General features: G+C 34.2%; 2 protein-coding genes across 3 annotated transcripts; both read left to right on the top strand.

Annotated features, from left to right (window-relative positions):
- Positions 1-354: 354 nt before the first annotated feature.
- Positions 355-4,453, top strand: LOC131653409 (gamma-glutamyl hydrolase 2-like). Its single transcript, XM_058923540.1, has 10 exons — positions 355-1,078; positions 1,158-1,244; positions 1,465-1,554; positions 1,871-1,965; positions 2,948-3,008; positions 3,311-3,400; positions 3,520-3,582; positions 3,677-3,765; positions 4,004-4,096; positions 4,166-4,453. Exons 1-10 carry the CDS (start codon positions 755-757, stop codon positions 4,197-4,199), a joined length of 1,026 nt encoding a protein of 341 aa, XP_058779523.1. The 5' UTR covers positions 355-754; the 3' UTR covers positions 4,200-4,453.
- A 2,085-nt stretch (positions 4,454-6,538) lies between these two features.
- Positions 6,539-9,422, top strand: LOC131653410 (gamma-glutamyl hydrolase 2-like). Of its 2 annotated transcripts, XM_058923541.1 has the most exons (10): positions 6,539-6,890; positions 7,087-7,173; positions 7,388-7,477; positions 7,657-7,751; positions 7,867-7,927; positions 8,076-8,165; positions 8,299-8,361; positions 8,604-8,692; positions 8,870-8,962; positions 9,047-9,418. In XM_058923541.1, the coding sequence occupies exons 1-10, from the start codon at positions 6,582-6,584 to the stop codon at positions 9,078-9,080; spliced, it is 1,011 nt and encodes a 336-aa protein (XP_058779524.1). In that variant the 5' UTR covers positions 6,539-6,581; the 3' UTR covers positions 9,081-9,418. The 2 variants fall into 2 exon arrangements, with proteins under 2 accessions (XP_058779524.1, XP_058779525.1); XM_058923542.1 differs by lacking the exon at positions 8,870-8,962 and having other exon boundaries at positions 9,047-9,422.
- The last annotated feature ends 4,914 nt before the right edge of the window (positions 9,423-14,336 follow it).

Raw genomic sequence — 14,336 nt, forward strand, 5'->3', positions numbered from 1 at the left:
GTAATAAAAATAAATAAAATAAATATTAATTGAATTCGGTCGGATACGGTTTTTGACGGATCTAAAAGGCTTTGGCTAATATGCATAAGGATTTTCCTTATACACCATGCATAAGTCTACATAAGTCATTGGATCATGTTTTTAATCCAGTATTGAGTATTGAGTATTGAGTATTGAGTATTGAGTGGTGAGTATTGAGTATTGAGTAATAACAATTGATGTCTAGAATTTGATTCAAAGGTCCATAATAATCTATGCAATGTATGCACGGTAACTGCACCCGATCTAAAATAATCAATCAAATCCCACTGAAACAACTCTAATCCAACCTGATCTGACTGCACAAAATAACCTACAGATCGGTCGGTTGAATCGGGGAGATAAAATTTGTCCACCCCTGGGTCAAAGATAACCTACCTGAAAATAATTGCTGGAGAATCAGTTTTGAACAGAAAAGGTACCAATCAATTAACCTATGAAAATTACTGGCGTATGGTTGTTGCAGACTGTAGTTACCAAACAAACATACATCCTTTGTTTCTATTCCGTTTTCTTCCTCTTTGTAGCCAATTTTGTAATAGGGAACAGAAGATTAGTCTTTCTCATTAAAAAAAGACAATTTATCCTCTCTGCAAAATGGGTCCAGTGAAAGTGCCAATAGCGTGCTTCTCAGCTTGATTATTGGTTACTTATTATAATAACACAAGTAGCGATGTTGTAGTAACATCCATTCCACACTATTCACTTCTCCACAATGTCAAACGTCTTAGTTTTATTCCTCTTCCTTATCACAATCTCCCACCGCGTTATCTTCACCAACTCCCACTCTGAAATCGTTCTCCCGAGTCAACACCACCGCGACTCGCTCACATCATCGAGTTGCCCCGCGCCTGACCCCGATCTCTACTACCGGCCGGTTATCGGAATTCTCACTCATCCCGGCGATGGTGCCACCGGTCGCCTCAGCAACGCTACTGACGTTTCCAACATCCCCGCCTCTTATGTCAAATTCGTTGAGTCTGCCGGTGCTAGAGTTATTCCTCTCGTCTCTACTGAGCCACAGGAAACACTACTCAAGGTATCAATGATTGCAACATGGCTATAACTTAGAAGTGTTTGTGATGATGATACTGAGTAGGTTTTTACAATCACTGCAGAAGCTTGAATTGGTAAATGGTGTTCTATTCACTGGTGGATGGGCTAAGGAAGGTTTATATTTTGAAAATGTTAAAGCAATATTTAAGGTATTATGTTATCAATCTATTATTATTGTTGCAAAGATTCTTTTTGCGCTTATGAGGCTGCTAGAATATAGACTTTGAATAGAAAGTGGAAGAGTTGTATTTTATTGACGAGTTGAAATTTTGTTAGATGAGTTTATTTCTTAGATGCCAAGGAATGCTTTGTTCATGTATTGATTTAATGCTTCTTTTAGTTTCACATAAGTTGTGTTTGTTGTTGCAGAGAGCTTTAGAGAAATATGATGCCGGAGACTATTTCCCTATATATGGCATCTGCTTAGGCTTTGAACTTATATCGATGATTGTAAGCGAGGTCAGTTAGCTTTCTTATGGTTGTTTGGATGAGTCAGATACATGACTAGTGGCCATAGTTATACTAGTTAGGATATATTATTGTGTTGCCTTGTTCTGTAAAAATTAGTGTTCATGATTTCTTTTTGATTTCAAATTTCCAATACAGAGAAAGTAGAAAGATTAGCTATTTATTTTATGCATATGTTGGACACCTTTAACAATATTTATGATTTTAAATGTTGCGAAAAGTTGAAGACTTTTGACAAGTTACATCCGGTTCTCGTCCTTTTTTTCTGTATGCTTACGTGTTTGGCTGTTCTTTTTCTTGATGATAGGATAATAATATTCTTGAAGCATTTGCAGCAAGAAATGAGGCAAGTAGCCTTCAGTTTGTGGAGAATACAAATATAGAAGGATCTGTATTTCAAAGGTAAACAATCTATGGCAATTGTATCTGTTTGTAGTTGCACATTGATCTCTCGATGGACATACAATGAGGTTGGAAGCTGGACTTTGAATTTAAGTTGATGTCTCTCTTTTCCCTGCAACAGATGTACAAAGGAATTGTCCAACTTTATTTCATTGATTTTTCTCTATATCAATGGCGTAGTACTCATCTAAGAGAGAATTTCTTGTATTGTCATAAACCTAATGCATAACATTATGATTTAACAACTCATTAGCTTAAACAGGATTCCTTTAAAACATATCATATTACGTAAATACCATTAATTTCTGACTTAGTTGGATTTGATTAGTATGGTTAGCTATCACTGATGGGAGTCCTTTGTCCCAACAAATAAAGAGGAGTTAGAAGATGCACATTGCTATTGCCCAAGAAAATCTTTGAATGGAATCTGTAGATTTCTGTTATGAATTGATAACAGAAACACAACAAGTAGATTTGGAAAAGTAAAATTGTACTAATAATTCAATGCAACAGTACAATTTTTGGTAGAAAAGTATGTAGCTAAGCCACTTGCAGTAAAGCTACAGGGGAATTTAATGAAAGATTGAGAAAAACATAGAAGCCTTGGAGTGAGAAGAGAGCCAGGTTTCCAGTTTCCACCACTAAATTCCACACCAATCATTGTCAATCATCAAGCTATTTAACAAACTCCTTCTCATACTTTCTGTTAGGAATTCTCATTCTCTTCCCACGTCCTTGCTCCTGAAAGTGTGGATCATGTGCCAAGTGTCCATTCTCATCATGTGATTCAGTTAGTGTAGTGACTTCTTTGTCCTTATTCGTAACAATTTCATGCAAACATGTTAAGTCTGTGTTTATACTGCAAACTCTGTGTTATGTTCTAGAATTTTCAGTCAATTGAAAGTCTTTAATTTATAGGTTCTTTAACATTTCGTCACTGAGTTTAATATGCAAGTTATTAACCACTTCTTGTGTCCTGCAGATTTCCTCCAGACTTGTTAAAGAAAATGAGTACAGATTGTCTTGCGATGCAAAATCATCGTGTGAGTAGATATAAACATAATCCAAATTTTCTTAAATTGGAGTATTCGTCAACTTGATCCACATCATTGATATTCGTCTGCTTGGGCAAGATTTATAGTAAATGCAAATGGTATATTTTTCAACTTAAAACATGACAATGTTTTATAGGTAGTTCGTGGCATCTCTTCCATTCTTTAGTTATCTGGATAATTTTATGTTTTCAAAGTTGTCATTATTGATGCTATCTTAGTTCTTGAAAAACAAAGTTTAATGAAGTTTATCATATATACATGATTTATATCTATTTTTTTTTGTCCGACAGTGTGGCATATCACCTTCAAGGCTCCTGGGCAATGAAAAGTTATCTAGTTTTTTCGAGATCTTGACAACTTGCACTGATGAAAATGATAAGGTAATCAATGATATCTTCTCTTATGAGGTGATATGGTTCCTAAATCGATCTTTTTCTTTCATAACCTTTGATGAGCTTCTGTCATGAATAAAATATAATACCAATTGTACTTGTTTTAGGTTTATGTTTCCACAGTACGTGCACGTAAATATCCGGTGACTGGCTTCCAATGGCATCCAGAGGTGATTGCATTTTGCACCGATGACTCTGATTCCATGCACCGCTTTTAGTTCTTTATTTTAGCTATGTAACATCCTTGTTAAATGGTGCTTACAGAAAAATTCCTTCGAATGGGGCTCAGCAAAAGTTCCACACACAGAGGATGCCATTCGGGTAACTCAGCATATTGCAAATTTTTTGGTCAGGTCAGGCAGGACTCAAGAATTTAATAATAACTTCATTCATTTATTGAATTTATGCTTACAGTTTTCATCTTGTTACCCGTATAACTTCTTACTAGTAAATCCAAAATAAAGTTTGGAAAAATATTTGTGAAACAATCTTGCTAGCTATGAATAATTGAGTTCCATTTGCTATGTTTGTTTGCTCTAACTTCTCAATGGCTAACTTGACATTGTATTACTTTCACGGATCGGGCTCCAGTGAAGCGAGGAAATCCTTAAACAGACCAGTTGCTAGGGAAGTGTTAGACAATCTCATTTACAATTACAAGCCCACTTATGGTGGAAAGGCAGGGTAAGCCTGAGATTTTTTTACGAATTTTCCATTTTTATGTTTTACTTATAAGGTTGCTCATTTTTGTAGGAAAGGATATGATGAAGTTTATTTATTTGAATAAATGTAAATGCTGGAGATATCACTGCGCATGAAAATTTGATGTATTTTTACCTAATTGTATTGATGTTGTGTGAGTTTGGCCGCACATGAAACCCAAATCTGCAGCTTTTATGTTGAATGTGTGTCCGAGTACCCGAAAACGGGTGAATCACTGTTGTATTATTGAGTATGTAGTGTCCATTAGTATGCACAATAATTGTTGTATGACAACATTGTACTGAAGGCCATGTTTATTGTATTTAGCCCTTTGTATCATGTTATGGTTGCCTAGTCTTTGGTCTATGTTGTACATCTGTAGAACTAATGTGTGGTTTTGAAGATGAAAACGAATAGGAAATTATTTCAGAATATATAGGGAGAAGATTAGAAATTCTCTTTATGGTACATTGAAAAATCATAATGAGTTTTATGGTAGTAACTCTGATTATTTAAAACTGTTGTAGGAATGAAATTTATATGTACTTAACATGTCCTGTCATAAATTGGAAGAGACTATGTTATATTGTTTATTCTTTTATGGCACCTTCTTTCTCAGTTATTATCTTCTTTGGTGCGTTCATTTCCCTCATAAAGCTAAAACATTCTACTTTTCTAAAAAAATATCTTATACGAAGAAACTCAAAAAATGTATAGAAGACTTTGTTAAATTCTCCAAATCATAGTAGTTCAAAACAGTGAAAAATCAATCGTAAACCTCTTCTCTTCCTCCCTTTTAAATGTTTTTTCAAACAAAGGAGAGCCTACCTCCTTTTTCCTCCCCTTCATCAAAGTTTTTGTTGGTATGACACCTTGATCTAGTACATTAAGGGTTTCTCTCAGAAATCTAAGACAAGGATCGTCAGATCCATCTAATAGGTTCGGAGAGATCCCCTGTAATATTCGATCTCATGAATGAGGTAGAAAGACTAAGGATATAAAATGACCCTGACCTAGAGCGGAGAAGAGAGATACCAATTAAGCAATAAAGACTGTCAAATCTGAAGATCAAGGAATATTGACATCACCCCTCTAACATCGTGTTCATAATGTTAGGCCTTTAGAGCAGTTATTCATAAGAAGGTTTTAGCACTGTTGAACCTAAGATAGACTTGTTCTAGAAGGACATATGATCACAACAACTAGAAGGAGCATCTGACATTTGTCCTTACATTTGTTCTAAATAGAAGGCTGTAGGTACTCGAAAATCCTCGAATCCTACTATAAGTGTCTGACAAATGCCTCACATCAAGGTACATAGTATTCTAATTCTAAAACCTATCACATTTGGTCATCACTAACTTCGGCGCCAAAGTTTTTACAAGTACCTCCTCCATATCAGAATGTGAAAACATCAAGACCTCCAACATAGTTCACCATCATATGGCAATTCACACCCTCTTTATGAACCATAAAGATCCACATTGAATCATTTTGGCCTTGTTTGTAGGAATCGACTTTAATATTCGCACCACTTTACTCAATGACAGATCTAATAGTGAATAAGGAGAGAAAGGCAAACCCCTTTAGTCTTACATAGAATGATTTAACGGGGAGCTTGTTTTGCTGAAAAACACTGAGGACGAGATGAAAAATATATGTTAAGCCTAGGACTTCAAGCAGGATCGAAGCTCGTAGAGATCATTGGGTTTGGAAAACTGAAATCCTTTAACAGTTTAGTAGCAAGAGTCAAAAAGTACATACAATAGGAGGAAAGGTTGGTTTTGAACATAACCATTTATAGAGGTAGTTCAGAAAAAGGAGAAGGGAGCAAAAGACCTGTTGAAGATATAGGGGTGATAATGAAAGGAGGGTCGACATGGACAAAACGAAACAAGCCAATGCATTTTAAAATAGATTTTCTTTTTGTATGTAGAAGAAGTGGTAATAGCCACTAAAAATTGACACACACAATCGTGAGTATTAGAATTCGAACTCCGATAATGACGTTTAACCTAGCAATATCGGCTTCAGTCACTTGAGGTAGTACACATATTTTAAAATAGATTTAAATGAGAAAAAAACATGATTAAGAGAGATAATGAAAATGTATCAAAAGTATAAAAACACCCAAAAGTAACCTGCTTATTTTAAACTTGTGAGAGAACATTTGTAATAAAAAAATTCAAACTAGCCTAGATTCCACTTTCTTTTCTATGAGAAATTAGAATGAGTGTTAGTCTAATTGTAAAGCCATTTAAGGGTCATATAAAGTAATAAGCTAAGAGAAATGAAAAAGGATTGATGCAAACAGGTATAAACGGTGAAAGTGAAGTTAACGTGCAATTCAGCTTCATCGTCTTTCCGTAAGCTGCAAAAAGACGATGATAATTTCCAATACATAAACAAGTAATTATGGTAACACTAACATCCATTCACAATTTCACAGTCCACTTCACTCTCCAAAATGTTAAACTGCGTCGTTTTGTTTATCTTCTTTGTTGCCTTCTTCCAAGGTTTTCTCTCCACCAACTGTCACTCTGGAGTCATTCTCCCGACTCAACTCCACCGTGTGAGTAGTCCATCGCTTAACCTTAACCTCGACTACCAACCGGTGATCGGAATTCTCAGCCACCCTGGGGATGGCGCTTCTGGCCGCATCAGTAATGCTACGGAAGCTTCCTTTATTCACGCATCGTATGTTAAGCTTGTGGAGGCTGCTGGCGGTAGAGTTGTTCCTCTCATTTACAATGAGCCACAGGAGAAGCTTCTCAAGGTATCTATCATCAATAGTATTTTTTTTGAAAAGGAACGTTCTAAGAAATGCTTCCAGTATCCATTTAAAAATCAATACATTTAAATATATTATTTATTCAGTAAATTTTATTAAAAAAATTTATTTATAATATAAATCAAAGAGAATAATAATAATACATTTAAACTATAATATAGATTTTTGCACTCACTTGCAGAAGCTGGAATTGATAAATGGGGTTCTCTTCACTGGTGGATGGGTTAAAGATGGTCCATATTTTGAAACTGTTGAAAGAGTATTTAAGGTATCTGTTTCTTAATTATTATCCTTCTAATGTTCCCTTAATCATATACATAAATTCATAGGCTGTGCAGGAAATTATCCTTGATTTGATAGTTAATGTCTGTTTATTGTTTTTAGATAAGTTTGTTTCCAAAATTGTTAAGGAATGATTTTTTTTTGTTGGATGAACTTATGCATTTTAGAATGCTAATTTTAAACTGTATTTGTTGGTGTAGAAAGCTTTAGAGAAAAATGATGCTGGAGACCATTTTCCATTATATGCCATCTGCTTAGGATTTCAACTTATAACAATGATCATAAGTCAGGTGAGTTAGCTTTCTTAGTGTGACACTGACAAAACATGTCAAATTCTTATCGGTGTCGATATGTCAATGTCAATGTTATGTATGTCCGTGTTCATAGGCCATCACATGTACAACACATTCTAGTTTCTTTTTTCTTTTAACTTTTTATAATTTTGGTTGTTTTTACTTACTAATGATAGGACAACAATATTCTTGAAAAATTTAAAGCACAAAATCAGGCAAGCACTCTTCAATTTGTCGAGAACGTGCAAATTGAAGGGACCGTATTTCAAAGGTAAGGAATCCAAGGGAACACCAAGAACACTGAGAATAACAATGGACTAATGTTAATAGCCTGTGTTTAGTTTATTGGTTATTTAACATTTTGTCATTGAATTTTTTTTCTCTAGATTTCCTCCAGACTTGTTAAAGAAGTTGAGCACAGATTCTCTAGTCATGCAAAATCATGCTGTGAGTACAAATTGGAGTATTTACCTACTAGATCCACATTATTAATAATCATTTTAGATTTATCTTAGTTCTGGAAAACCATTAATGAAGTTTATGAGATAAACATATTTGAAATTTGGTATTTTTTTTTTATCTGATTTCATGACAGTATGGCATATCCCCGGCAAAGTTTCTTGGTAATCAAAAGTTATCAAGTTTTTTCGAGATTCTGACAACTTGCAAAGACGAAGAAGACAAGGTAGTCAATGATATGTTATCTATCTTATGGTGATGTGATATGATTCTTAAATTCATCCTTTTACATATTCATAACATGTAATGTGAGTGCTTCACATATAAAATAAAACTAATAGGATTTGAAATTGTTTTAGGTTTATGTTTCCACGGTACGTTCGAAAAAATATCCGGTGACAGGCTTCCAATGGCATCCAGAGGTGATTAAAAAAATTATGCACAATCTGCTATTCCAGATTCTCTGCAGTAACTATGGTGCAGTTACTGATATCTACTGTTTCTATAACCTAAGATTCATAATTATGTTTAACGAATCATCTGATTTCAAATCAACTGCCGAAAGTGATTACTACGTGACGGATCACAAAGAACTAAAGGCATGCAACCCTTTTTGTTGTGATTTGTTTTAGCTATCTAACATTATTTATAACTAATTTCATAGAAAAATGCCTTTGTATGGGGCTCAACAAAAATTCCACACACACAGGAAGCCATTCAGACAACTCAGTATGTTGCAAACTTCTTGGTCAGGTGAGAACTCAGTCATTTTATAAATTACTCATCCATGGCTCTCTAGAACCATTAAACTATCTAAAAATCCTGAGATGTTACTTCATTGTAACATCTGAGCTTATAGTATATCATATTTTCTCGCGCCTATCAATTGGTTTACTTGACATTGTTCTACTTTCACCGATTTGATTCTAGTGAAGCTAGTAAATCCTTAAACAGACCAGTTGCTCAAGAATTGTTTGACAATCTCATTTACAATCCCTGTCCAACTTTTTATGCAAAGGAAGGGTAAGCCTAAGATGGCTTTACGACTTTGGTATTTGAATGTCTTGCATGTCAAGTTACTAATGTTGGTGTTTTCTGTACTTGTAGGAAAGCATATGATGAAGTTTATGTATTTGTATAAATCTAATTGCTGAAGAAAAAATCCAAAATTTTGAGGGCGTCGACTATATTTTACCGCAACATATATAAAGATTCCCAACGTAACCGCGACTGTAATCGCATTATAAAACTATAGTGTGTAATACTTGTATTAGTATTGTATTCGCAACACTGTGTTGAATGCATCCGTTACCATAGTTGTTTAATGTGTAGCTTTCCTCCTAGTTGTAAGTCTTGTAAAACTCTGTTAAACCAAATCACATCTCTGAACCAACAATGAAAGTGCTCAATATTTTCTTGCAAGTTAATTCTCCAATTTGAGGAGGCATTGATGCTAATGAATTGCAATTTGTAATCATAATATGTCTGAGATCTTGACTTTGTGTCAATTGTTTTGGAAGACTAGAATGATAATCGCAATGTTCTAGTCTTAGTATTTGCAATCTCTGCAACCTATATATAGACTTAGGCAAAGTTTTGATGCAACTTTTATAAAGTTTCTAATACCTCAAATGTCTTATATTCTTTAGACCTGAAAGTTGAATGGAACTTGTAGTTAATGCTCGAAGATGAGTAATTTATGGAAATGCACCCATATTTCGGATGGGAGGATCAAACTCAAGAGAGGTTCGCAGAGATTCAACTTTCTTGAAGGAAATCATATTGTAATCAAACAGTTTGCCAAAATTTAAGCAAGCTAAATGGTGATTTCTACTTGACAAAGTAGTCAACTTTGTCGTCTCTGAAGCCACAAATTCCTCTCCCATAAGGGGATTTTGTATAAAGTGAGTATTTTGAGGCTATATTTGGATGGATGGTATTGGATAGAATGTAATGGTAATTATTTGGATTCTATTTGATTGAATTTGCAAATAATGGATTGAGTGTAATAGAATATAATGGAATCTATTCCATTAATTCTCCATTTCTTATTTCACCTAATTTGATGTGTATATAATAGAATGACATATTATATTAATGTGGAATTTATGTTTCGTTCTATTATATTCTATTCCCCTCTATTTAGTCATTTTTTGTCAATTTTAATATAGGTTAAATGTAACTTTACCAACAAGGGTTGTCAAAGTCTCAGTCGAACTAATAATGTCATGTGTATATGTACGAGTCTCAACAACCTGAGTATTAAAGAGTAGTTAATACCCATTAATGTCGTTGTTCCCTTATGTGAATTTGGTCCATTAATGACCATCAACATTCTTCTACAATGGTGTCAAATAGGCTTGATCAAGCTGATTCCTACCTTAAGGGCCAAGCCAACCTTTTATTGCGGTAGCTCGCCCTCATCACTTTAGGGCGAGTTCACCCGACCATATTAAAAAATTTATATAGCCTTGCTTGATCATGGGTCGTGTTCTCCCTCGTGTTGACAAGGCCTGCATCTACGAGGTATTGTCCTCTTTAGGTGTGAGAATCCTCGCAACTGTGTCCTTTAGAAAATGTGTCTCGTTGGGTTGAGATGTATGTGTGTTGTATATAAACTATCCTTAGCCTCAATTCTCAAGCAATGTGAGACTATTTGGACCATCCCGGAACAGTTGCCCCCCAAATTGAGGCAAAGGAGTACGATTCAAACTTCAAATTCTCGCAAACGACACTAATGTTTCAGTCAACCTTAAGTCCGCGCTACTGCAGCTATGGAGTATTGTTTGTTTTTGGTGTGAAAACGCTCACAACTTTGTCCTTTAGAAAATACGTCTCCTTTAATTAAGGTGTATGAGTGTTGCACATAAACTACTCTTAATCCTTTTTCTCAAACTTAAAGAATGTTATTAACAAGTACCATAAGGTCGCGAGAATCAAATATATAAATATCATTTTAAAATATGTATTGAAAATAGAAATTTTTAAAATTCAAAAAAAATTAAATACACAATTTTTAAGATAATACTCCTCAACCATTATTATAAACAAAAATAATCACTTTTACGATGGTTAAGAAATAGAGTTGAAACACTTGTTTTGTTATAATAGTGATTGGAGAATCAACATTTTTTAATATGGGTCCTTATCATTTGTCATAACTTAATTAGGAACAAACAGGGTTGGATGCGCAAGAATTGTACAAGGTGGCGAATCAATGTCAATTCAAATATATTATGGACCATCTATCAAGGTAGTTCACTTATGAAATAACATTACATGTTCAATAGTGATTCCCAAAGTAATGGGAGTTGTGGTGCCCACTTCGGCGTAATATGATGACACATCACATTAATCTATCCTCAAGGTTATTCTTGAAAAATATATCTACCAATAAGACATTTAGATGCACGGAATTGCTCGTACTATTATGTAATATATGAAACATATTCAAATCAAAATGTGTATCACCACTTATCTCAGAATCAATTATAAAATGAAGATGTGCTTATTCTTTAATGATATCAAGGATCACATCAACGAAAAATAGTAACAAGAAAAAGCATGTATAAGTTTAGCCACTTTTATAAATAGTGAACCCTTATGTACGATCACTCAATAAATTCACCTACTTGTTATTCATATATACTTTGTCTTACTTTGACATTAAAGTGTATTTGCGTGTACACCTCCCCTCAAAGAAAGAATAAACATACATGAATAGGACAAAGAGATCAATGCACCATACTAATAAATCACAACTAGCAACATAAAGGTTACATCACCTATTCAGATGATCCATGTCATAAGTTCACATAAGACCTTTGTCACCTACCGTGAGGCATAATAAATATTACACACACCTTAAAATTTAACCATCATGGCAATAACCAGAATCTAGGCTTTACCAAAAACATCGCAAGACAAACCAAGTCATCAAAAATCACAACTCCCATACTGGTAAATCTGTACGTAAGAACCCATCATCTTCGAGGAGTGGTGATTAGCACAAGAGTTCCAACCGCTAACAATCACAATAACCTAGGAAGAATGGGGCAGAAAATCCATGAGACATGACACATTGCAACCCACACATCATGAACGCAAGAAGAAAATATCGGAGAACGTTATGGATATGGTGGAAGCACATATCAAGCAACTAAAAAAGAAAGCATAATTGATTGATAGGAATCAAAAACTCTGAAGCAACTCACAAAATTAGGATGATAGCTATGAAAACACCTAGATGGAAAGAGGCCCAAAATCTAGTAAAGAAATTATTCATTCAAGAGATCACATATTTGATATGGCTAACCAATGTTGTAATGGAAAGATGAAAATGTGCCTATATTTCACTAATCTCAACAAAGCACAACCCAAAGATCCATATCCATTGTCAAACATATACATGTTTATTGATGGAACATCAAGGTGCGGGAAACATGACCTTCATGCCAACTGGCCCATGTTTATATTACAATTCATGCCCTTTGAACTATATAATGCATTGAACACTTACCAAAAACTCATGGACAAAGTCTTTGCAAAGTAGATCAGGGACAACATTGAAACCTACACATGAACAACATGATGGTCAAAACACGGGAAGCAAATTCTCATTATGATGATTTATGAATAATATTTAAACAAGCCATGAAATATAACGTGAGTCTAAATCCAAAAAAAATAGATTTACAAGGTTTAAGGAGAAATACACATAAGACTCGTGATTCTCTAAAGGGGAATAAAGGTCAATCTTAATAAATATAAATTGATATTAAAAATGTGAAGTCTAACATGCATAAAAAATGTACAATGACTAGCAGAATTCGTTGTATCTCTATTTCAATATACATCCAATTCATCATATTGATCTTTTCCATTCAACCAAGTCCTCTAGAAATCATCATATTTTCAATGCATCATTTAATGTGGGCAAGCTTTTAACAAATTGAAGAGATTCCTTTCATCACTTATATTATTAATCACGCCTAATCCATAAGCCAAGTTGACTATTTACTTAACGTCCATGAATAATGCCATAAGTCTGGCACTTGTTGAAGAATGGGAATGTGAATAATGTCTAATGCACTTTGTTGGTAAGGTGTTGTAAGGAGTTAAATTTCAATACTATAACTAGAGTGATTGGTCATTGCCTTAGTGTTGTCAACTTAAAGACTCAAGCATTACTCCAGTCACATACAATAGTTATGAAACGTGAAAACTGACTTTCTTGTCAAGAAGATCATGCTAAAAGAAGCAATCAACATCATATTTATTTGTAGAGGAAGGCCGAGTAATCATTATCAAATTATTCTTATAAGAACAAAGCCTCTATTGAGGTGGATTTAAATTGTAAAGGCTCTTTCACAATTGTCAACCTAAACTACGTAGGGTTGATCATCTTAAATAGTACATGTATGAACAAAGGAGCATAAACCGGGTGTACTAGGAAATCAAAGTGCAAGACAGAGATGAATGACACACTAAAAGAAATTCAAAAGTTTGAGAGCAATCACAAATCTATAAATGATAAAAATGGAAGTATATGAATATAAAAACAAGTGAAGACAATATTACATCAATAGCTGCAAACATTTCATATTCATCCATTACGATCAAACAATAAAAACGTGAAACCAATAAATCCAATAGTCTTGATTGTGTACCAAGAATTGAATATCGCATCATTGTGTCATCTAGAGAAATCAACAAATACACATGTTATTTGGTACTTGGTTTGGGCCTTAGCCCAGCTAACGTGTCAAATAGAGGAATAAGTTATATTTGCTCATGTGGTTAGTTGGTTAGAGGGAAATGATAGATATATAAGGGATAAGGATAACAAGAGAGAATGAGAGAGAATTGTTCAGTTAGGAACCATAATGGTTTGGACAGAGAGAAAATTGTCTCTTCTCTAAAGAGCTTAGCTATGAAATTGTATGGATTAATCTTCAATAATAGTTATTGTTTTTCCATTAAAAATACAATTTCTTTTTCTCTTGAATTTGGTTCCTAACATATGTCATAACATAAAGCGCAAGAACATGCAAACAATAACACGACAACTCAACAAATTTCTTAGACTTCCACCTCAAACCTGAGCTACAAGTTTAGGGGCGCATGTACCACATTGGTACTATTACTATACCTTAACTTAAGCAAACTCTCTCTTGCTTTCAAACTTCAAAAGCTTTTTAGACCTATTATCAGTGTTGTCTCATGTTTTTAGAAGTCTTGTGTTGGTTAGTCATACTTTAACCATGACAAAACAAAGAGACCCTATTTAGTCACGATGAAACTTGACAAATATTTTATGAGGTCATATTTAGCTATAATTTAACCCAACTAATTTTAAGACTATATACGGTAGTCCGCCTTGCATCCTTAAAGACGA

Source organism: Vicia villosa, linkage group LG2 (genome assembly GCF_029867415.1).
Source record: "Vicia villosa cultivar HV-30 ecotype Madison, WI linkage group LG2, Vvil1.0, whole genome shotgun sequence".
NCBI lineage: Eukaryota > Viridiplantae > Streptophyta > Magnoliopsida > Fabales > Fabaceae > Vicia > Vicia villosa.